The sequence below is a fragment of the Panthera leo genome, chromosome E2 (genome assembly GCF_018350215.1).
Source record: "Panthera leo isolate Ple1 chromosome E2, P.leo_Ple1_pat1.1, whole genome shotgun sequence".
Classification (NCBI taxonomy): domain Eukaryota; kingdom Metazoa; phylum Chordata; class Mammalia; order Carnivora; family Felidae; genus Panthera; species Panthera leo.
In genome coordinates, this window is record NC_056693.1 from 33,651,099 (window position 1) to 33,663,889 (window position 12,791).

Consider the following 12,791-nt stretch of genomic DNA (forward strand, 5'->3'; position numbering starts at 1 on the left):
TACTGCTCTAGCTGTTATTCATCCTACTCACTGAATGCTGGTTTTCTCTAATTGATAGATGTTTTTGAAACTAAGGGAGAGCAGGATTTCCACATCAGTCTTTTCATTGAAATAGGAAGGCTCACTTTCCTGAGCCCTGTTCAGAATCCTACAAAGATTCCATAAATCTTATATAAATCTCAGGGTTGCAGCAGAAGAGCCTAGATCTCTGTATAATTTTTGTAACCCTGGGAAGGACATTTAATATATTAATTGTTTAGATGTGTGGTAGAATGCAAAGGGATTCCTTCCCTTGATTTTCACAAGGCTTGCACTTAGAAATAAAAGAGTTCTGGGCAGCAAACTAGAACTCCCATTTTAACTGCAGCTTTGCTTGCATAAAATGGTTGGTTGGATGGCTTGACGGGTGTCACAAAGCCTTCCATTGAAATTTTTAAAGTAAAACTTGGTTGAAGATTCTGATCTTATTTTCTTTCTCTGGCTTTATGTAAATCACATACAAGGTACTCTGGGGAGATAGCAGAGACCCAGTTGCTTTCCGGTGCTTTGCCTCTACCATGGTCTACTCAAGTTTGGCTCCTGGGAAGAGGCTCTCCTTTCTCATACTTATGGGGGGTTCCCGAGTCTCTTCAATCTAGAAGCTCTTCGGTTTTCTCATGCAGTTTTAGCCTAGCTGCTAATAAAGAGTCAGGGGCTCGCTCTTTTTGCTACAAAAAGAAATGTTCATATCAAACCTTTGAATGCTCTGGCAGTGCCATAATGTAGATAAGCAAGCATGTCGGCCAGCCCGCTAGAAACATTCCGTGGCACTAAGATGGCAGTGAGGAAGGAGTAAAATGGCGTCACCACGAACACTGTGATAAGAGGTGGAGCGCATGAGTTATTTTTCTTTAATCAAGTTTGAGGACACCTCTAGTAGCACTGCTTTGCCAATTTACAGTTGTTTTTTTATCCTGTTTGAAGATGGAAATTTTGAGATTTTCCTGAAGTAAAAGACTTAATTAGCATTTATATCTCAATAGCTTCCGATTGTTCCTTTTAAGAAATTGGTGACAGATATGGATAAAATACATTTTTTAATATTTCATATTAGTGCTTTTGAAACTCCTTGCTTTGTGTTTTCTTCTTTCTTTAAAAAAAAACGTAGAAACATAACTTCTTCCAGTAGAGGATGGATTTTAGAAAACAGGACAGTACGAGTCTCCTTTATGACAAGATGAAGCCAGCATTCCTATGAAAAGATGTTATTTGTCTTTGAGTCTGTTTTCATTCTAGCTCTGTGTGGGCTTTGGTTATTTTATATTTAAAATATATGTTGCCACCTTCAAAACCCAGGTTCATTTCTTTGTGGTTCAAGGTATGGATTATTTTGGAAGTGAACTGTAGTCATGGTAGTAGGACAATGCTAATTTCTTACCTGTTCCCATGTCTCATGGAGTTGGAATTTCGGGAGCCGGCCTCAGAGTTTATGAAGTATTATCAGCTCATCTTGCAGTTAGATACAGTACGGTTTACAGTAGTTAAATAACTTTCTCAAGGTCATCCATCTGGAAAGCAGTTGATTTGCCCTAACTTCAGGCCACCTGACTCCTTCTCTTTGCTGTGCTCTGTATGCTACTGTCTACATCTGATTGCCTGTCTTTCTCTTTGTGGGCTCACTGGTGACTGGTGGCCCTAATGGATTGAGCTTTCGGCAAAACCTATATTTACTTCAGCCGCTTAACTCATGGAGATGTTCCTACTCGTCTTGCCAGAAATGACTTAATTGAACTGTGCCTGGAGTCTTCCCGGGCCTGTGTTGATAGGCATTTATAAATTTGTCATTTATAAACGAACATTGAAAAATAAGGCATTCTGCAAGTTGAGCTTTTAGGTCCATTATGTTGTCTCAGCTCAGAGGAGGAAGTGCTCATCTCCTGGGATAGTCATGAGCGTCACGTCCGTCTGCCCCGAGCTTCGATGGAGCCGGGCATTCTGACGTCCCCTCCCAGCAGATCGTTCCTCCAGCTGTAAGGTATGAGGGATCCTGTAGTGCAAGCTTGTCCCTTTTCCTAGTAAGGATGGGCTGGGCGAAAAGTCAGTTTCAGGCTGTTTGTATTCGTAAAGTGGTCTTGCTCTCTCTCCCGTTGTTTGTATTTGCCACTCCAGCTAAGCAGTGTTTTCTGTTTCCTGTACCCATGGTGATTAATGGTGAATGGTGTATCCTGTGGTATTCCCTCAACACTGACAGGGTGAAGTCAAAACGTTTCCAAGCTTGAGGTTTTAGAGAGTGCAATCCCAACGACTGTTAGCAGGGCAGAAGCGTACCGTGGCAAATTCCACGCAAGACAACGGAAGTTAGAAAAGTCTCTGGCTCGTTTTAGTGGACTCCAGACAAATGTCTGAAAAAGAATTTCTGAATAAGAAGAAACTGCAGCAAAACCAAAGCTCCCTTTTCTGTGACGGCCATGATGATCCGTCCCGTAGGCATAGGCAGTGCTGCATAGTGGGAGGGGCTGTGATTTCCGACTGCAGTGTGAGTGACTGACACCGTGTGCCAGTAGGGAGTTAATATGACACGTGGTTCTCAAACATGGCCTTCCCCAGTGGCGCGCCTTTTGCTTGCTAAGTAGAACTGGATCTTGAGCGCTGTGGAGACAGCCTGGCATGGCCTGGCCAAACCCACTAGGTTCCCACCTCACTGGCTTGGAGACACACCCTCCGCTGTCGACTCTCACAACCCCCCAGATCTTGCTTTTGTTTCCTGTTTCCAAAGGGAAAAGACACTAGATAGCAAAGCAGGGGATCTGTGGCTTGTTTTTTTAATACAATATGAGGTTGTTTTACTGAGTTCTTTTAGAGTGGGTTTGGGGGATGGTGGGGGCAGTGGTGGCCACGATAAAGGCCATTATTGGAGCATTCCCATTTTATACCGCAGTGCGTTTTGAGTACCCAAGGTTCTTTGAATGTGGACCGATCCATCTCCAAGATGGAAATCAGTTCCTCAAAGACCTATTAAAACATTTTTATCATCCCTTAATGCGTATCCTCCTTTTCTTACCTTCCTGTCACTTCAGGTGGCTATGGGATTAATATTTTTTCGATCTGTTCATACCCTTGAGTGAGGAGAGGGTTCTGGTGCTGGTTTTTAAAGCCAGACATACTTTGCCACACTGTTACATACCATTTGCAAAACTACATTGAAGTTTTCTTTTCAGAATCCCCCCTGTTCTTATGTCCCCAAAGGTTAGCCCGAGCAAGTGCACTAGTTTTTTTTGGTGATGGCAGGGAGGGGGGTGCGCAGGGAGATAAAATGTTCAGAGTTGCTGACCTTGCTTTCTCCCATGGGGCCACCTCAACAGTCTGAGAACAGTTGGCCGGCTGCCCTCCCTCCATCTCTGTCTTGGCTTCTAGTGTTCCTGTTCTTCCCTGCCCCACTTCTAGTAGTGGAGAGAGAAGAGGATGGCCAGCAGAGGCCCAAGCCACTGCAGCGTGGCACATCCTGCCGCATCATGGCCTCTTTCACTAGGACACAGGCTCTGGCTTGTTTTTCATGAAGTGGTAAGGTTATCAGCACTGAGCAAGCCACATCATCTCCCCAGACCTCTTGTGACCAGCAGGGGAAACTCATTTATGCAACCCTGAAAGGTTACTGCAGGGCTTTGCTGGATTTGGGAGGCGGGGAGGGGTGTTCTGCCGAAAACATTTTTTCCTCCCTAGTGCCTAAATCGCCCTCGTTTATGATCCTACTCGTCTATATTGTGCCCTTAATACTTGATCCCCCTCTGCACGTGGCCCCCAATGACTGAGCTGAACAGATTGCTTTCCTTTCCTGGATGGCCAGAGGTAGGTAACATAACAGGACTGCCCTGGGCTCCCTGCAAGGGCACAGCTGGGTTTGCAGCGGTAGCACAAGCGATTTAAATGGCCCTCACAGGGGGGACAGCCCTTACTTAACCTCAGCCTTACTTTGCATGGACAGTAACTCAAAGTGCTGATAAGCAGCCCTTGCTTCATGACTTGGTGTAGAAATAGGAAGAGGCATCTAGTAGTTATGTGCCTACATTGTGTTGACAAGGGAGGTGTGCTGTGCCCTCCTGCACCCCTCACTACCGCACACGGGACTGGCATGTCCCCGTTCTCAAAAACCTTCCCTTCTGGGTCATGGTGAGTCCCGCCTCTTACATTGTCTTTCTTTACTCAGTACTGAAAATCTTGGAAGTTGGGTTTTTGTTGTATGGTAATTACTTTCCCTTCTCTTTCTCTTCTTCATTCTTCTGTGGGTTGGAGAAGATAATAGGAAGGGGTCCACAAAAGGCAGTAGGTGGACTCGTGTGAATGGCTCTCTCAAAGGCCTGTGGCTTTTCCAGACGGCACAGACAGGTGAGGTGGAATTTCATCACGCCTGGATTGGCATGCCCTTGAAGAGACCAGGCATGCCAGCCCCCTTAAGTCAGTGCTGCCCAGAAGGCCCTAGGCAGATCCAGAAGGAGGCACTACTCAGAGCTGTGTGTTCTTAGGTTTAGAATCTCCTTGGACACATTGAGGTAGATTTAACTTGTGAGAATTTGTAGACCATTCTTTAAACCAATTTGAATTATGGGAGCAACTGATTTGTTTTGCCTTAATGGACCCAGATCTGTCACCTGATTGCGTGGTCCTTTGTTTAGCCCAGGAGTAGAAACCATGTACAAAAGGGGACCCTGAAGCCTGACAGTGACAGATGGCCTGGTGCCCATGCGGCGCCATGTTACAGCGACAGGGTTTGCCACCTGTGGCTCCAGAGCTGCCTGCAGGCCTATGGATCTGCTGAGCTGGCAAATGGTGGGACTCACAGCCACTCTTGCAGGGTCTGCTGCCACCTGCTGAATGAGAGTGGCTAGACTTTTGCATAAAAGCACAGTGAAAGATCCTACAACAGCATTAAAAACATGGTACAGTTGGTGATGTCAGCTGCCAGCTTAGCACTGCTTTTTGCAGGGGGATTTTTTTTTTTTAACACTTATTTTTGAGCAAGACAGAGCGTGAGTGGGGAAGGGGCGGAGGGGGTGGGGCGGACACAGAATCCGAAGCAGGCTCCGGGCTCCGAGCTGTCAGCACAGAGCCCGACGCGGGGCTCGAACTCACAGACTGCGAGATCATGACCTGAACCAAAGTCGGACACCCAACCGACTGAGCCACCCAGGTGCCCTGCAGGGGGATTTTTTTTTTTTTTTATGTTTTTATGTTTTTATTTTTTTATTTTTTAATATATGAAATTTATTGTCACATTGGTTTCCATACAACACCCAGTGCTCATCCCAAAAGGTGCCCTCCTCAATACCCATCACCCACCCTCCCCTCCCTCCCACCCCCCATCAACCCTCAGTTTGTTCTCAGTTTTTAACAGTCTCTTATGCTTTGGCTCTCTCCCACTCTAACCTCTTTTTCCTTTTTTTTTCTTTTTTCCTTCCCCTCCAGGGGGATTTTTTAAAGACCTCTATCTGTGCATCTGCTTTTCAAAATATGATGCGGTCTGTGAAGAACAGTTTAAAGTATTAAACTTTTGTAGAAAACAAGCTATGGGATTGACTCTAAATACCTGAGTTGCAGGATAAAGCCTGGATTTGCTATTCATATCGTATTCCTTGCAAAAGAAGATTTCACCGTCTCTTAGGCGTTTTAGGCTGACATTTTATGTATTCTTACTGTATTGCGTTAAATGTTTCTCTGATGAAATTACCAAACATGCTATAAGACCATATGAAATCCCCCCAGATTTTAAAAATGTTTAAATTTAAAAATTTCTCTGTTCATCTTTTAGGCTTTATCAGTAATGAACATCTCTTTGCACCTGCAAATTCCTCGAGGCGTTCTCCGTGGGCACCACAAGGGAGCTAATGAAAAGCGTGTCCACGCCATCTGATAGGCCCAGCGGCTCTGAGCACTGGCAGGGTTTCCGTTGTGCCCATCTGAAAACAGCATCTTGCTTTGTCCTTCCTCACTTTCTCCTCCAGTAGCAGTTTTACTTTTGTAAAAAATTCACCCAGGAGAAGGTTTCAGAAGAGGTCATTTGTTCAGAAATTGGGAAGATGGGAAATTTAGGAGAGGTTAAGGGAATAGGCATTTTACTCAGAATGAGCAGAAGCAGGATAATGGGTATAACTCACACTCCTGTCTTTTTAGAAATCAGACACTTCTCCGTTTCACTATCTAAAGGTAATGGCTACTTGCCGTGCTTATTGGAATTCTGGTTTCCATCTTGGAACAGACCCTCTTGAGGATTCCGTCTGTTAAGCTTATTTTTTGATCTGCTTAGTTTTCTTTTCCTTGTTTCATTACCTTCTTAGCTGTTGCTTGTATCTTGGCAATGTTTTTTTAATCCACAGTGACCATTTTCTCCTGTCACTGCTTGCTTGTGTTATTATTTTGGTTTGGAATATTGGTTACAGATCTATTAATTTGTACATTGTATGAAATGAGAGAAGATACAAGGCTTTTACAGCACTCACTATGTGTTTTTGTCAGATACCTTCTCGTAGGCAGTCTGGCCTGCTGTGGGGGCTTCACTTTGAATTTTTGACAGAGTAGATTGCCGTTGACAGTTGATCTTTTGAAGGGGAAGAGACACGGAATGGTCTTTTGTGTTTTGAAGGGGAAGGAGCATGTAAAATACGGCTTTTGCCATATCATTGTATCTTTTTTGTTTAATTTTTTAACGGCCAGGAAATCTGTGTTCAGAGTCTTCATTTCAAACTGTTTACGTAACTGTCCGGCAGAGCACTTCTTCCTTGTAGACGGGAAGCACTTTTCGCCATCTTACTTTCCTAGCTAAAATGGACACCAGAATTCTTCTCCCAGAGACCCTTATTTCTCACAGTTCTCACTTTTGGGAAGCAAATAAGCTAAGAGAATTTGGCCATTTGACAAAAACATCCCTGTGCCCACTCCCGTCTTCTGCAGTAGGAGTTAGCTGCCACTTGTATTCTGAGACCCAGTCTGCCTGGTGACTAAAAATAAGGCCGTTTCATGCCTGTCTTTCCCAACGTGCGCCATTTCAAAGCTCGTTCGGCTGTCAGGTACCTGAGATGTAACCACACGTTTTTTAGGAGAGTTGGCTTAGCTTGCGGTTATGTTCTGGGTGGTTCTTGGTTAGTACAGGTGTCCTTTGCTTTTCAAAAGTTTGTGTTATGCCACTTTGCTTTTATAAAAGACCTACATTAGTACCTGTGTGCTAACCAAAAGAAATTCAAAGAGGACTTTTGTTTTTATGAAAAAGGTGAAAAGCAAAAATAGCCTTCAGCATCTGTTTTGTAGCAAGCAGTTAGAGAGGCAGCGTGCACTGGGCAGTGGCGGCGAAAGCAGCATCACCAGACTCCTTCCCTGGGAGCCACACCGGCATCGCGGCCTCGGCCTCAGCCGCCAGAGCTCTTTGAACTGTGTCTGTGAGCATCTGTGCTTTCTCTTGATTTATTTTGTGCATCCATTAACAAGATGTGCCTCAAGGTATCAGAAAAGCCTAAGAGAGTTTATTTTTGGGGTCTGGGAAAACTCGGAATTTTTTGCACAGGTGTTAATGGTAATTGCTTCTTCGCTTTATTTCTTTTTAACTTACGAAAGGGTTCAAAGGTATGTTCTACTTTCAATAGCAGGAGAAACCTTTATACATTACAGGGCAGCCCACTTCCCCTGTTAAAGATGGAACACGTGGCTGGAGATCTTGGACAGCTGTACAGTGTGTATTGTTCCACAGCAATAAACAGTAATAAGAGTTTGAGACGCCATAGAGTTGACATCTAGAGCAATGATTTCCAGCTTTTTGTCTGTGATCCTTAGAAGCATTATATTTTACACCATGACCCACTTCATACATATAAATGCTTTCAACTATATAATTGAAAGGAAACTTTCACAAAACAGTGTTTACGTATACCACATATCTCTGTTGCATTTTATTTCATTAAAAAAAATGCTAATCGATTTCATGACCCATTTACCGGTTCTGACCCACATTTTGAAAAACACCATTCTCAAGGAATGCCACAAACTTGATATTTATCTATTGTCTCATTCTTCCCCTCACTGTGTGACATAAGGGGAAGAAATGAATAAATATTCAGTCATAAAATATGTTTATTCTACCTTGATTTGCTGTGATAGAGACAGTATGGTAGGATGGAAAAAGGTAGAAAAGGGGTCAGAAAATTTGGTTTCTAAGTCCAGGCTTTGCTACTAACGAATTAGGTGATCTAAATAATATGGAACCACAACATTGTAGGGTTGATAGAAGCTCTAGAAACCATCTCGTTTGGCCCTTTCAACGTTTAAACCTATATTAATTAAGGACCTGCATTAAAGTATGATCCAGTTAGGCAGCCCCGAGAGATAGCTTAGTATTGGGTTAAGAGCAAGGACTAGACCCAGATATGTGTAATGCACACGTAGCATGGCGTCATCCCCATAGCCATGAAAGGGTTCGCCTTTACTTGTACTGGTATAACAGAATTCTCTGAGCCTTCAACTCATCATTTGTAAAGGGGAATAATAGGGGACAAAGAAAACAAACTAAAGATACTTTGCTTCCCTCTTGGACTCCCACCTGTTTAGAAAGAAAAGGAAGTTTTTCTTTATTTTCTTGATTTAGAAGAAAATAAAATATAGAATAAATAGAAGTACTATTCCCTAAGTATCTTGGTAACATTTGGTCTCTTGACAACTGTGTTTAAATTTTGCCTCTTCCTTATCCTTGTTGGGGTCCCGTGGTCCAGTTAGTTAAATGCTCAGATTCTGTTTCTTACCTGTAAAATGGGGAAGGGGTGGATGGGGGCGGGGGGAGTGATCATGCCTGTTTTTTCATATTGTTAAAAGATTAGCCATAATGTCTTTGCATTGCTTAGAGCAGCGTCTGGCCCTTAGTTGCTTGCTGAATGGGAGCTGTTATATGTTATAGAAAGCTTGAAACCAAAACGCATTCAAGGAGCCAGTTAGAAGAGGGTCAGTTTCCAGGACTCTGGCAGTGAGGAGCAGTATACAGATGGGGAAGTCAGGAGTAGTTATCTTACTTAGCAGGCCGGTAGATGTTTGTGGAGTGTTCTTTTACTGAGTGGGCTGGCAATAGACCGGTTAGATGGGAGACTCTGAGCAATTAAAAAGTGCTTGTTGGCAAGAAGAGGGGGCGTTAGGGATGTGGTGCTGTGAGGGTCACAGCTAAATGACTGGCATCTTAGTGGGAGGTGACCAGGGTCTTCTCTGTAACAGGGAGCCCCACCCGATGAGAAAAGGCACCTTCAGTTCACCCTTCACGCTCTCAGTCCTACGGAAAGCCCATTCTCTGATGAGCTCTAAAGGCATGTCTCTGGGATGCTAGGTGTTAGAGGTGCCTCACAGAAGGAATTGGAAGGAAAGGAAACGTGTGGAAAAGGGAAGTCAGGGGAGAGATCTGTGCGAAACTTGGGCTGAGGCAGGTATTTTTCTGCCCGACTAGTTCTTTAATTTGTTATTTTCCCTTGAGGTGTGTGTTCTTTAAAGGAAAGTAACTGCCACTAGATGGCACACGGATCCCGGCACTATTCCCACTGCATAAATTATTATTCTTTTAAAGATTCTTTTCAAAAGATAGGTCACCAGTGTGTTGTTTTTGAAAATAAAATATGATATGTAGCCTTTTTTTAGTGTTTCATTTTAGAGAGGAATAAAGGATTAAAAATTGAAATTCAAAATCTACGTATCTTGGGGGTCTAGTTTGCACTATAGAAGAAAGCTCAGTTGTTGAGGTATGTAATGGCTCATGGTCTTTGTTCATAGGAAGATGATGTCTAAAATGTGATGCTCATGCACAAGTGGTTGATTTACTTATTAGTGAGACTTTTGGAATGTAGGTTTATAGTGAATATTTTCAAGAGGAGTATAATCTGCCCCTAAAGCAACATCTGTTTTTCTTTCATTCATTACTACTTGACATTTCATCTCTTAGAAAATTTGGAATTGTGTTTCTTACAGAAAATTATGTTGCTTTTAAACAAATGTATCTGATTATTGCTTTGCATCTGTGTTTTAAGAGTGTGTGTGTGTGTGTGTGTGTGTGTGTGTGTGTACACGTACCTGGGTTAAATGTGGACGTGGCTACATTAAAGGAATTGGACGGATGGGCTGGTCACTGGAAAGAGCAGAGGAAGTCCAGAGGGAGCACGGGGTGCTGGGCACAGCCCCTCCCACCCCAACTAAAAAGAAAAAAAAATGACACCAGGCCTGGTTAGGCAGTGGTTGTCACCCCCCTACCCCAGAGGTGGCTTGTGTAGACAGTCCACCTCCCAGAGCAGCAGCCGGGAAGAGGTGCAGCAAAGCACAGTCTATGCCTACTCTTTGTTTGCGAGCAGCATTCAGTGACAATTCCATAGCTTTGTTTATAAACTGTGATACTAAAACCTTTAACTTTAGCCAGTAAAGACTGCTTGTGAAAGGGAAATTACAGTAAAGGTTTGTTGAATTGATTCATTTGCTGGGAAGGGTATAAGGATCTGTTAAAATCCTCCCCATCATCTCGTGTCTGGTTTCCCATCATCTCACATCTGGCCAAAGGCAGGGATGTGGTGATAAGCTGCCTCCTTCTGAATGCACCACACAGGGTCCTAACTTTATGTGCTCTGGTTTAGTGAGGCCACTGCATTAGCAAACAAGTGACGATGCCTTTCCCCACCCCACCCCACCCCACCCCACCCTACCCCACCCCACCCCACCCTACCACCAAATAGCAGCGTAGGTATTTGGAGCAGCCTTCATGTTGTGCCCTCAGCTGCCACAGGGACTGCCCAGAGCAGCCTATGAGAGGAGCATTTCCTGGGCTCCTGGCCATTACCCTTGTTCATTCCAATGTATTGCCAGGTTGGGGTGTGACAGGTGTGGGAGAATCATGGGCGACTACGTAAGAGATCAGGGAAACCTAGAATATTAGTAATATTTTATTTAAATTTATATGCCCAACTATAGTACCTCTCCCCCCCCCCCCCAGCCCGCACTGTTTCCACCCCCCCCCCCCATAAGAATCAGCAACTTCATATCTGGGACTGCTTGAATAACATATATTAAAATGTTATAGTTGTTAAAATATAATAGGTGACCAAAAATTAACCATGGGGAGCTTGGGTGGCTCAGTAGGTTAAGCGTCTGACTCTTGATTTTGGCACATGATTTCGTGGTTCGTGAGTTCGAGCTCTGCATTGGGCTCCATGCTGACAGTGCAGGGCCTGCTTGGGATTCTCTCTCCTTCTCTCTCTGCCCCTCCCAAGCTTGTGTCCGCTTGCTCTCTCTCAAAATAAATAAATAAATAAACTTAAAAAAAATTAACCATACAGTAAATTTTTTAAATTTAGCATATCTTAAATAATGGTTTTTTAAATTTAGCATATCTTAAAATCTTTAGCTTAACTCTACTCTGTATTATGTTCCCTCAGAGAGTTCATATTTTTGGGCATTTCTCTCTTTGATGTCACCAACAAATCTAAATCTAATTGATTCCAATAATAGAGCTACATGTATTAAACCTTGAGTCAAGCACTTGATTGCATTATCTCATTTAATATTCATTTTACATATGAGTAATAGAGAGTTTGGGTGACTTTGCACAATACATGCCATCAGTAAATGGAGGCACCATGATTTGAAACTAGGTCTGCATTGTGTTACTGTGTGGTTGTGTTTTGTAGGCATTTAGCCCCGTGCATATTTAACCAGACTTGTGGACTGTCTTCTGTTCCTCCCACCCATATTAAACAAGCAGCTGATATCATCAGACCTGAGATAGGGAGTACACATGGCAAAACCCCAGAAGAAATGTGTAGATTTTGGGGGGAGGGTATCCCAGCCATTGACAAGTGGAAAACACCTGGATGAATGAATGGTGATGCTTCTACTGCAGTAGGAAGAAACTGGAGAATGAATTGAAAGCAATAGAGAAATCTAGACCAAGAAGCACTGTGAGCGGCCGCATAGGTAAAGCTATATCTGTAATGTGGGCCGGTCGGAAATACTGAAGAGCAGTCTTGACTGTTCATTCACATTTGATATGTTTACAGGACGGGGGACTCATGCTACTGTTCCATGGGGACTTTACTTTCTAACGGCCATCATGTGCTTCCCAGAATGAAAGGAACTAGGAAACATCTGGAAAAACCATCTGTTCTGATGGTTTTGAGTTAAGAAATTTCTGTCAGGGTGAAGGTGGACAGGATAGTACATATCCTTATAGTTATTTTTTCCCCCTACAGTATACTTTTTTGATTACTTGAAGGTTAATTTTAACCTCAGTTGTGTCATTTTCCCCCCCTTTCCTAGGGTTTCCTGAAGAATGAGAAGGACAATGCCCTGCTGTCTGCCATTGAAGAGTCTCGGAAGAGGGTAAGAAACGGCCCTAGCTGAACTGTGAGGGCATAGTGTATACCCGCAGTACAGGTTCTGGAAGCTGCAGCTTGTGTCCTAGACCCAGCTCTCCTACTTAGTTAATTCACCAGAGGGAGTTCTAGGGAGTTGGAGGAAGATACGATGCTTGTATCTGTGTGTGTATTTAGTAACTGAAATGCATCTGAAACATAGATTCGCCAGTTAATTATTAAATTAATCCTGAAGTGGAAGGGTCAGACAATTCATTTATTGCAGTATAAGTGGTATTTTGATTTCTACTGAATCAGCAGTTCAGAAAAGCAGGTATGACCATCAATAATTTTCCTTTGTTTCTTTTCCTTTTTTTTTATCATACAGTTTGACTTTCTGTGTTACCTTTTATATTAACAATTTCCCCAAGCTCTTAAAAAAAAAGGCTTGGAGCTTGGTGCTCCAAA

The 12,791-nt window shown here is 43.3% G+C and overlaps 1 protein-coding gene across 7 annotated transcripts in view; it reads left to right on the forward strand.

Moving 5' to 3' along the window:
- The window catches only part of NUP93 (nucleoporin 93), a 103,291-nt gene that overhangs the window by 55,204 nt on the left and 35,296 nt on the right, over positions 1–12,791 (forward strand). For 3 of the 7 annotated variants that reach the window (XM_042918634.1, XM_042918633.1, XM_042918631.1), the window contains exons 1-2: positions 1,950–2,014; positions 12,289–12,351. Coding sequence is in view for 3 of the 7 variants with exons in the window: in XM_042918630.1 (XP_042774564.1) it covers positions 4,144–4,146; positions 12,289–12,351 (66 nt within the window). In the remaining 4 variants the exon portion in view is untranslated. Of the gene's footprint in view, positions 1–1,949; positions 2,015–4,085; positions 4,147–12,288; positions 12,352–12,791 lie in introns of those variants that run through there. The other 4 variants (XM_042918628.1, XM_042918629.1, XM_042918632.1 and 1 more) reach the window with 2 other exon arrangements.